Source organism: Dendroctonus ponderosae, unplaced genomic scaffold (assembly GCF_020466585.1).
Source record: "Dendroctonus ponderosae isolate FM_Combo_2020 unplaced genomic scaffold, Dpon_F_20191213v2 Dpon_F_20191213_1, whole genome shotgun sequence".
Classification (NCBI taxonomy): domain Eukaryota; kingdom Metazoa; phylum Arthropoda; class Insecta; order Coleoptera; family Curculionidae; genus Dendroctonus; species Dendroctonus ponderosae.
The window spans coordinates 29,671,662-29,683,667 of NW_026017110.1; the positions used below are offsets into that span (position 1 = coordinate 29,671,662).

Sequence of the window (12,006 nt, forward strand, 5' to 3'; positions counted from 1 at the left end):
TTGGGACCTTAACGGGAATCCTTAACAAGGGCGTACCGTTTTAGGAATTTAGCATTGAGACGTAAACTAGGGCAATAACTGTACCCATTGTTTAAATGTTATTTGAACAGTTATAACAGTAATTTTAAAATCAGGTTTAGCTCATCTCTAATTTCTTGCATCATGGCACACAGAGCCATCTCAAGCTTGGAATGGTATCTACTAAGTACAATTGGTTGTAAGTGTGCCTTTGGAATTTCCATAAATCTTGCATTTTTGTGTGAGCACACATAAGCGACAAACAACGACTTTTATTTAAATTATTCTTGATCTTTATAGTGCCAGATGATGCAAAGTTTGATCGTTGCATTGTTGATTTTCTACAGTTCACCTTGTTGTCCAGAATATTCGACGCCTAAGTTATGTTCCTAATAGGTAGTCTTTTGCAGGATTTAACTATGTTAATAAATAATCAATTTCATAAGATTTTGAAATGAGCTTAAAAGCTGCGTAGAGCAAAATGTTTATAGCCGAATTTTAATGTGATGAACAAGCTGAAATAACGAATTTCTTGCGAATTTGCCTTAAATTTACATTGTTTTGCTTATTATAATATCAACCAATATGTACAGTATGTCCCATCGATAGAGCAAAGTAATTCTAGAAGTAAATTCGCATATTTTAAAATATTCACATTAAAGTATGCAGAAGGCGTTCCCAAAGTGGGGTACAGCAGACAACCACTTTTTTCCTAATTAAACATTCTATATTTCAATTTATTTATTTTTAAACTCTTATGTTAAATTTAATTGTTTTTTATACACGGTGTCCCAAATAGCACTGCGACATTCTTTGGCTCAAATCACTGATCATATGACCTCAGGTTCATTAAGAAAAAATGGCGGGCTCCTCTGCTCTTGTAGTTAAACTTCTTCAAAAAATTATGTGTTTTGAAGTATTGAGAAATTGGATTTTAACGAAAATCGCTGTGAACCTGTTCCTATATGTAAGAGCCATGTTTCGATGAAGCAACCGAGTTCATCCGCCTCAGTAACTGAAAAGATCCAGAAATTGCCAATTAAAGTGACTTTTTCCTCATTTGAAGCAGCAGACTTTCGCTTTCGATTGATGTTATGGGCTGCATTTAAGAATTTTGAGCTTTTCATTGACGAGTTTTTGAAAACTTGTGTTTTCCATGGACCATCGACTCGCCTTAGTAACTGAAAAATCCTGCAAACCTCCAGAAATTGCCTGTAAAAGTGAATTTTCCTCACTTAAAGCTGCGAACTTTCTTGATCGACAGGTATTATGGACAGTCTTGGGGATTTTTCGTTTTCCTTAACAAATTTTTGAAAATTCCATGTTTACAAACAGCCAATCGCCTCAACTTCGTAACTCACAAAACCCTGGAAACTCCCAGAAAGCAGCGCATTTTCTCTTTCAAGTGATATTAAAAAAAAATTCAAAAATTTGTGTTTTTCAACGGCCAATCGCCTCGTCTTAGTAACTGAAAAAATACTAGACTCAGAAATTTGGTTTTAAGTGGGTTTCTCCTCAGTTAAAAGAGCCGATTTTCGCTTTCAGTTCAGCGGCTTTTTATTGACGAATTTTTGGAAAATCCGTGTTGTCCAACAACCAATCGCTTCGATTTGATGTCTGAAAATATCCTGAAAACTCCCAGAAATTTCCTATTCGCGTGGGAATTTCCTCATTTAAAGTCACAAATTTTCTCTTTCGTGTGATATTCTTGGCAGATTTTTTGTTTTTCCTTCACATTTTTCTTAAAACGGCCTTTATTTTTATTAAAAATCTATACCAACGGCCAATCGCATCCCTTTAGTAACTGAAAATATACTGGAAATTCTCAAAAATTTCCTAATCAAGTGAGTGTCTCCTCACTTAAAGCAGCCGATTTTCTCTTTTGAGTGATGTTTGTCCTCTAATTTGCAACCCCTGCAGGTCGGTTGACCCCCCTGAAGTCCCATCCTGAAGAGGTGTTTTTTGCAGGGGGTGTGTACTGTTAAAAAGGCCACTATCCTCCTTATTTTTTCCCTGCTGAGACCTAGCAGTTCATTTTGACGTACTGGTTGTGGAGGTCCCACCAACTGCTTTGCGGTATGGAGTCGCGGTATCTCCTCCCAGTACTTTCTGTGTTGTTCCAAGATCCACCGCGCAACTGCCACCCTAACTTGGGCATGAGATATAACACAAGCAGGTTTTTGGATGGTCAGTGGTTTCTCGGTCCCTGCCTTAGCAAGTTCCGCAGTAATCTCGTTTTCTTTGTTCCTGTTCGTACCAGTTGCCCAAGTGAGTTTTACTCTGTTTCAGCTCCCGGCCAGGGTTGTACGTTCTTTTACACAATCTAGCACACATTGTAACCTGATTGTGTACGATTCTAATGCCTTTATTGTGGCTTCATCTCCGGTTACGATGGTAATAATGTGCTTACGTGTGTAGGCTCTTTCCTTGATTTTCCGGGCGCAATTTGTTATTGCTAGGATGCTTGCTTGGAAAGCTGTCGTAGTTGTACCCAGGGTTAAGGTGATCCTTTCCCCAGTTCTTCCTCTTTCGACTATACCAGCCCCTGTGTCCGACGCTGTTTTTATGCCCTCCGTGTACCATACGGAGTCCCCTGTGATGGCTGATAGAGTCTCTCCACCATCTCGCCCCTCATTTAGAACATATGTTCTAAAAGGTACCGAGATGCTTAGAGTTTTGATTCGATCAGCTTTTGATCCTATAGGTTCGACTGTCTTCCATTTTCTGAACATCGCACTGTGTCCCAAATCCGTCGCTTACATCGCATCGTCACCCATACGGTAAGCGCTTCTTAGGGCCTCAGCTTCAATGGATATATGCAACGGCTCCAGCCCCAGGAGTGTCTCCATAGCGGCCGTCGGTCTCGTTGACATCGCTCCAGTTATTCCCAGACACGCCAGCCTCTGAACTTTGTTCAGGGAATGTGGATATGTGCTGATTTTGGTTCTGTTCCGTTTGAACGATTGAACCACAGTGACCGACCCCCTAGTGCAATAAATTAAAAAGAACCAAAAAGAGTCTAAAGCTAGAGTCAAAGCAAAGAAGTCGAACATTAGATATAGTCTAACACATGTCGCCGTGCCGACAACTGACCACCATTAAAAAATACGTGTAAAATCTGAGTTTGAGTGATTAAATATATTAATTCAAAAAAAAGTGTTTACAGTCCACTAACCGAAAATCAAACAATCGCACAAAGAGGTTCTATGCCACCATATGACGGCGGAATATGTGATTATGGGTTTCACAATGGTGACGTACGTCCAGTACACCATCTTCGGTGAAATTCCCCATGTTTTTTCAAAAGTGCGTTTGCAGGTTCATGAAGCCCTGATCGCCTTGTTTGTTTTCTGTTCCACATGTTCTTTAAGCAACAGCTTCTTATCCAGGGTTACTCCAAGATATTTAACAGTGTCAGACATGTGTATTTTGTTCCCATATATAGACATTTGTCTTAGGGCTCTAAGATATGTTCCTTGTGAAAGCGATAATAGATGTCTTGGGTGGGCTAATTTTCAGCCCTTCCGTGTTACACCATTGTTCGGTGATGTTTAGCGCCTGCTGCATCAATGATGATACAGTGTCTCCAAACCTTCCCTGTACAACAATGGAGATATCATCCGCATATCCCAGTGCGTAGAAACCTTTCCCTTCAAGAGACGACAGGAGCCGGTCCACCACCAGGCTCCACAGCAGAGGCGACAAAACTACCCCCTGTGGGACAGTAACCGTTCTGCAACTCAGCATGTTTTGGATCCATTTACATATTATAGGCTCCACTCCACGATTTTTCACCGCTCTGACGATTGACTGTCAAACGTCGTCTTCGTTCGAAAAACGGCACTTTTCGCCCTTCGCAAAAACTATGAATGCTACCTGATTTTACAAAGTGCTTCATGGTGTTGATAAATCGAAAAATTGGCCCTCGTTTTAACATAAATTTTTTAAATTTGGCTGCAGGAAGGCCTAATACTATATTAATCTCTGGTTTATAAAATACTTGTCTATGAAACTACAGGGCGCTGACAATATTCATTCAGTTTAAAGTATTTTTAATCTAAAAAATCTCACGTTTTATAAATCGCACTCTCCGTATATTGTTAGTGTTATTTATTCAGAATAGGACAATATTTTATTTTGGCTAAATAGTTTCTATACCTACCTGTTATAATTAACAAGAAAATTCGTCTTTTCTAAATAATGGCCGAGCTAAATTTGAGACGAGATACTTAAAACAACAATATAACATTAATGTGACAGTAATTTAAGAATATTTAATGGAAATGAATCCTTGAAACACAAGAACAACAAAATATAATAAATCGTGAATAACAGAAATAGGCAAATAAAGTTAAAAAAAATTGTCCGGTAACCTAGAACAGAAAAGTGAATAAACTATTTAGCAAACACAGAAGGTTTTCTTATCCTGAACAAACAAACCGCCAATGTACGGTGTGTCATTTAAAACTAGAGTTACATTTTTAGTTTAAAAGTATGTTGATCTGAAAGAATATTATGATCTCCCTGTAGTTTGAGAAACACATATTTTGCAAACTTAATATTAATAGAGCAATGATCCTTTCTCCTGGCAAATTGCAAATTTTTGCTTCTAAAAACGACGAAAAAATGTTCGATTTATTAACACCATAAAAATGTAAATTTTCATCGTTAAAGCCTAATAATTAAAAAACTTCTGATCGTCGTTTATAATTTACTCAGAAAAATTGTAAAATTTCACCTTTTTTCCCCAAAACTTCCGGCTTTCACTAAAACTCTATTTAGGGTGATTGGTGTCATTCTTTCAACACATTGAATTCTGAACAGAACTGCGCATCTTCACTGCATAACCTCACTTCACAACATCAGTTTTCAATTATTTACAAACATCGATGTTTGAGTCAGCGCCGTTGGATGTTAAAAATTAAGGTTTTCTAGTCAAATGTGTAGAATTGATAGAACGGTAGAAATGTAATACTCTTATTCAATTAATACTTGACTCAACTTCAAGTCTTCCCAGTTTCACTTCCGTCCAGAATTAGCAGCATATAAAAATAATCGGTAAATGATCTAAACACTTTTACAAACCTCTAATACACATGTTTCTTATCGGGGCCGATACGATTGTCCGGATTTACCGGACCTCAGCACTTTTAACCTCATATTATCATCGGATACTCGTGAACTGGTAATTTTGCGTTCAACAAAAAACCTTTTTTGGACAATTCTTTACCCAAACAATCAAAGCTTCCAATAAAACAAAGAACATTTTATTTGTTACACTTTACTGGTGCAACGTTCATATATAGGAGGGGTTTTTCACATTTAAATATATTTATTTTCAATTGCTATTAGATTAAATAGAGAGAGATAGTGAGTGTCAAAGTGAGTATAAAAATTTAAAACGAGTAGACGTTAAACAAAGTTAAAATCAATCTTATTAACCACATTTATACAAAAATAAATAATACTTTTAACACATACTTATCTCTAAAAGAGCGTAGAAAATAAATAAGTCGGAAAAGGATACGTACAGGTTGAAATATACTTATCTACATTGCGTGAAGGAAAAATCGTAGTTTTTTGAAAAAATGAATATTTAGCAAGGTTGCGTTTAACAAGTTGCAAGAATATTCCACTAGGCAAAGCGTAATATTTACAAAGTCAAATATCTACATTCTTGTATTAGAGCGAGAAATATAAGAGCAGCATTGCATTTGAACCTAATTTGTATTCAAGAGTATATACTTTTTAACTACAGTGAAATCCATTAGTATGTTTAGTGCATTACTTAATAATACGTAAACTTGCACACCTAGATTACGGTAACTGCTCAAACCTAAGCTAAAAAGTAGCGTTATCATACCGATAAATTCTATTAATATTAGTTTATAAACATATTCAACTTCATTAAGTTTCAGAAAGCGGGAGTTTGAATACTTTTACTAATTTATATGGCAATACTTATTAACAATTAATCAGTCTAAGTTCGGACATGGTTATCAACAGCTTAGTGCAAATACCATTCAAAAATCCCATAGAAGTTCAATCTTAACATAGAGTCAACACATTCAATGGATTTTCGATCGTTTATTAAGCACCTAATAAATATTCGAGATAGTTTTGTGGATCAACTGATCCAGGGAAATAATTGACGTGATTAATAGAGCGCGTATAGTCCAACATACTTTGTTTTCGTCTAAGTGTGTCTAAAGCATTAGGAAATTGACTTAATTCACGTGATCAACATGGAAAAATAATACTGTATATCAGTAAAATGCATCTTAAAACTAACTATTTAGATCTACTATTTTCAATTTAAGCTTAGCAAATATTACATAATGTTTTGTCATTACAGTGTTAAACCCCCGAAGAAGTTTTCCTGAGTCTCAAAAGTATCGAAGGTTTGTTAAAATTAGCAAAGTACATTTTTCAAGTGTATACAGGGTTCAAAGTTTCACAATAAAACGGTGAGCCACAAATGTGCCTCTTTCAAGCTATAACCGAGACCAAGAAGTTGACTGAAAAAGTCGTAACTAACTATTTTCCTGAAAATTGTTAATCGATCGTGATTACTCAAGAAAAGAAAATGCATAGTAGGTAAAAGAACGTTTCTTAGATGTGTTTGCATAATTCGGTTTTATTCAAATTGCTTATTCTGAATGTCATTTCATAATTTTTATTTTATTTTTAGTTTTGATTTGAAATCTTTTTAGCCAATTTATTAAGCAAAGGCTGATTAGGTGATCGATAAATTAACAATCCTAAGACAAGCAAACAGTGGGATATGCGAACTAGAAAGCCATGAAAATTAGTGCAAAATTATGCCCAGAACTAATGAACATTTTTTGAAAATTCGAATAAATAGATTTTTTATGCAATTTTGTGATGTATTTCGGTTGGATCCACTAAATATTTTGATGGCTACGCTAGTGAGAGTAGTTTGACTTAAAAATGCGTCTCTACAATCTACTGAAATTAAATCACCCTGTAGACTTGTATCTGAGAAAATAAAATTAACTGAACGACTTAACGAACTTTAAAAAATAAATTTTTACGTTGCAAAATCAAACTTTCTATACACTGGATGATGTATAACGACTAACAAATTTCTCTGTTTACGTCACAAAAGCAAACTGTTTGGAAATCACGACTATTGAGCGGCAAGAGCGCGCGGCATAATAAAACGACTGAGAAAAGGGTGAAAAAAAAACAAGATTAAATGCAATTAGTTGTTTTAGGCCATAAAAAAATCATATGCACTTTTTGTTACAAAACTTTTAACTACCAGTTTAATTGCAGAATTTTATTGGGCCAGATTGTTTCTGCTCAAGCAAACTTCCCGGGTTCTCAATATTCGCATAGTTCATTCTGATAATGAAAAACCAACAAATTAAAATTAAAAAAAAACTTTTGTACAAACATGCAAAGTGTCAAAACAAAGTACATTCAACGTCTATTCTATGTTGCTATGGGACTAGAAATCAGTGATAAACGTTCAGTCAGAACTATAGCGCGTTTTTAACACTGGGACTCATTCAAGTCAGCCTCACAAAAATATTCGCACTATACAAAAAAAAATGGAATGTTCAATATTAAAGTTTTCAACGAGAGTTTCTTTGCAGTCTGCCTTAATTAGTTACAGCTACGAGCTAAATACAAAATAATCGGCGAAACAGAGCCCCAAATATCCCAAACGTATAAGGATAATCGCATTACACATGCGAACTATTTTGTACACTTAAAGCGCGAAAAATCACTTTGGTATTTAGAATTAAAAATTCTACCCGCATAGCCACGATGGATGATTCCGAGAGTCGAATTTGTAAACCTTGTTGAAATTGGTTGGAATTGAACAAGTTTCACTCTGCAAAATCATCGTGGACGGCATCGATTTACCTCTTACTCCTATCAATTGCAGTCTCAGGAAATACTGGCACATTTTTCGTTGCTGCATGCTTCTTTTTGTGAACTTTATCTTTATGTTTTTTCTGGTTTCTTCGAGTATTGTTAGGCGTCACCATACAACTGCATCCACTCCGAACACTGATGTAATCCAAGGTGTAGGTTTTGTTTCCTGCATCGGCGCCAGGAAACGTTGGCAGATTCTTGTTTCGATGGTCTGGAGTGTCTTTCACCAGGGCATACGTGAACGTGTGCTGCTGCACACACCTGGAAATCCATCAAATTCATCAGCGCCTCTTCATAATCAACTATCGTCTATGTACAAGATTGATATTGATATCCAGTTCGTCAAAATCGTTTTTACGCAAGTGGCTTGTTTTCTAGAGCTGCAACCAGTACAGCGCGTGCCATTTGCGACACGCAAAACAGTGCGCAAAAACCAGTACTGTTTTTCAAAAAAATCAAAATTTAAAAATTTTCTCTCGTTTAAAAGATTCAAGAGAAAAAAAAATTGGCCATTTCAAAATGGCTCTATATTTTCTTAGATTGAAAGAAATGTTTCATACAAAAAGTCAAATATCAATTTCAAAAAATATCAGTTCCAGGTAGAGGTGTTATAAACGGTTATTTTTTGTAACTTGTTACAACGTTCCAGTTTTAACTTGGTAATAGATCTCAAAATGCGGTTCCAAAAGACACAGGTTACTTTCAAATTTTTTTTTTAATGTGATGATAGTAGAAATAGTGGTGATATATAATGATTTCCTTTATTAAAAACATAATTCTAAACATTGGTAAACTTAAAATCAAAAACAAAACTTGGGTCAGAAGTAACTACTTAAAGAACAGAAAAAACTGATAAGAAAGTAGAGTGATTAAATAAAATATACGGTTTATATGCGAAAATGTTTAAAAATATAATTTTAATTTAAAAATTAATCAACATTAAAGAATAAAATTTCAAAAAATCAAAGAATTCATACGCATTTTGCAGAAATGAAATCCATACAGATCATGAATGCGTTAAAATCCGTTGTAAAAAGAAGTCAAGAGTGCACCGAAAAGAAGCGGAGGAGCTTTCGAACTTTTGCGATGAATGCAGTTTTTTAGTCATAATTTGAACCCCGTATTTCGTTTCAGTTTCTAGAACTTTTTAATGTATTTGGTCGTCGGGAGAAATCGCAGATTATTCAACAATCGTTATGAACAAAGTCGTACAAAAACATTTTTCTGTATCTCTTTTAACTAAGAAAATATAGGGTCGTTTCGAGAAGTGACAATTTGCTGTTCTCTTAAGCGAGCAAAAAAGTTCAAGTTTTGGTGTCTAAAATGGGACAACCTGTGCAATTTTGTACGTGTTCTAATAGATCCTTTCGGTTTGTGCTTTGTTTTGTTTGAGAAATAACAAAAATCTAAGTTATGGTTTTTTGAGTCGCACCAATTTTTGATCATTCATTCCTAATGATCAACCAGGTTGAAAACAATCACGGAATTAAAGAAATTGCACTCATTTTTTTGGCATTGTTGCCATATCTGACGTTTGTCTGAAGTCTGGATGTTTTTTGTGTACTTGGGCAACTTACTTTGAAGATTGGTGTATTTTCTTGTCCATGAAGCGACAAGGTTTGTTCAGGACATCCTTATGGCAAGAAACCTCGAAGAACCTGTAACCAAATCAAACCTTAGATGCTACAGATTTAACCGAATATAGATCAGCTCTAACCGTTGCCGGTAGTTATCGCTCTTGTACAATTCCACGTAAATGTCCTGGTCGTTCTTTCCTCCTTCTGGTTCCACCATTTCGATCACGGATGGACAACAATCCACGCCCGGTCCCTGGTTGCCCATCAGTCCGTATTCGTAGTCCAACAGCTGCTTGTTTTGTCTTGGAAGCAGCATTTGGCCTGGGTCGAATTTCAGGGCTCTGTTGTGCGAGTATGGGTAGTATCTACCATGAAAAAACGGTCGTTCGCTGAAAATTATTTTAAAAAATGCCTAAAAACTCTAAAGCAACTAATCGAGAGACGATGCTAAAGGCCAATTTGGAAAATTTTATTTTTGCTTTTTTGTATCGCAGTCCGCAATGTTGAAGATGGAAGAACTTAGTAAAACCTTGTAGTTACTTCGTTGAAACATGGAATAACAAGGGTGGCACAATCAAGCAATGAGGATATTTTTGATACAAGGTTTATTGGATTTGCGCTAATAGTTTACTACATTTAGGCGCTTAACGTTTGAAAAGTTTGACTTTTAATACGTAAAATTGCACCTTTCCTTTAGGACCATTTATCTGGGGGTTTTCAAAAAAATGCAAAATTTTCAATATCTGAAATCTCACGCTTTTGAGTAACTCGGTGGCAAAAGTATGTAGTAGATTGGAAGAGAAATGGTTGTATTGGACGCGTTGGTGCAAGTGAATGGCTATCTAAACAACCGGATATGACACCAATTCACTTTTTCCTATAGGGTGATGTTACGGCGGAACTTTAGAAAGAGGTTGAAAACCAGCTCAAGACATGAAAACAAGAATAAAGCAATTTTCCGAAATATTTCAACACAAATTTTAGAAAAATTCAAAATTTCTCTTATGTACAAAGCCGTATAAGTTTAACGTGCCACGAATTTTTGGAAACCCTGTTTTAGCGAAAATATTTTAATATCTTCCGTCATCTTCCACTACGGGTTATCAGCAGGTTTCATCAGGAGTTATTTTTAAAGTTTCATAGTTTCATCAGGAATTCCTAGCCTTTAAAAAGTTCGAAGTCAAAATATGAAAACTAACGCGATTGCCGAAGGATGCACAGCTCAAATTTCGAAAACTGTTGAAAATAATTTAAAAATTGATAGGGCCTTTTTGAAAGAGCGCCCCACAAGCTGTCTTTTAATAATCGAGTGTCATTAGGAATGCGTAACCTTTAAAAAGTTTGAAGCCAAAACACGAAAACTAACGCGACTGCCGAAGGTTGCACAGCTCAAATTTCGAAAACTGTTGCAAATACGTTAAACATTAATGAAGCCTTTTTGAAAGAGCGCCTCACAGACTGTCTTTTACTAAATGAATTTCGTCAGCAATTCCTATCATTTAAAAAGTTTGAAGCCAAAATATTTAAACGAACACGATTGCCGAAGGTTGAACAGCTCAAATCTCTAAAACTGTTAAAAATACGTTAAACATTAAAGGAGCCTTTTTGAAAGAGCGCCTCACAAACTGTCTTTTACTAATTGAGTTTTATCAGGAATTCCCAGCCTTTAAAAAGTTACGAACGAAAATATGGAAACGAACACGATTCCCGAAGGTTGAACAACTCAAATCTTTAAACTGTTGAAAATACGTTAAACATTAATGGAGCCTTTTTGAAAGAGCGATTCACAAACTGTCTTTTACTAATTGAGTTTCATCAGGAATTCCCAGCCTTTAAAAAGTTACAAACGAAAATATGGAAACGAACACGATTCCGGAAGGTTGAACAACTCTAACGCTAACGGAGTATGCAGATGATACAAAACTGCTAGTAGGAGGAAAAACAATCCCTAAACTCGTGGGAAATGCCACTACTTTGTTTACATCGGCAGAAAGATGGTTTGGAAAAAATGTGTTATGCTTAAATAAAGAAAAAACAAATACATTACTGTTTAGAACCAAATTAAATTAAAATCAGAAACCAGACAACATTGTTGTTGAAGGGCTACAAATTGCAGTAGGTAGTAGCACAAAGTTTTTGGGGATTTATATTGATGAATTTTTGACTGGTCTTGCCATATTGATTACCTTAGTAAGAAACTAAATAAAATCTGTTTTTGTATCCGAAATGTTTCAAGATACCTGAATGAAACGGCACGCAAAGCCCTGTATTTCGCAAACTTTGAAGGAACACTTAGGCAGGGAATAATTTTTTGGGCGAGTAGCTCGAGGACTCCAAATATATTTACAGTACAAAAACGTATACTAAGGACTATCTACGGAATGCCTCCTTTGTAGTCTTGTCAGGGGGTTTTTAAATCAAAGGGTGTTTTAACTGTATACGGTCTGTACATTTTTGAGGCAATATTATGTGTTTTTAAGAGTATGTATTTACACGATAACAA

General features: G+C 35.6%; 1 protein-coding gene and 1 long non-coding RNA gene across 5 annotated transcripts in view; one reads left to right on the forward strand and one right to left on the reverse strand.

Moving 5' to 3' along the window:
* Positions 1-1,977: 1,977 nt before the first annotated feature.
* Positions 1,978-3,831, forward strand: LOC125505595. The gene is made up of 2 exons (XR_007282260.1): positions 1,978-2,961; positions 3,220-3,831. It is a non-coding gene; the product is annotated as an uncharacterized LOC125505595 (long non-coding RNA).
* A 1,452-nt stretch (positions 3,832-5,283) lies between these two features.
* The window catches only part of LOC109540843, a 145,900-nt gene continuing 139,177 nt past the window's right edge, over positions 5,284-12,006 (reverse strand). For 3 of the 4 annotated variants that reach the window (XM_048670059.1, XM_048670064.1, XM_019909335.2), the window contains 3 exons: positions 9,644-9,892; positions 9,504-9,584; positions 5,284-8,187 (listed from right to left, as the gene is read on the reverse strand). In XM_048670059.1, the coding sequence (XP_048526016.1) occupies positions 7,911-8,187; positions 9,504-9,584; positions 9,644-9,892 (607 nt within the window). In that variant the 3' untranslated portion in view covers positions 5,284-7,910. The remainder of the gene's footprint in view (positions 8,188-9,503; positions 9,585-9,643; positions 9,893-12,006) is intronic. The other variant, XM_048670066.1, reaches the window with a different exon arrangement.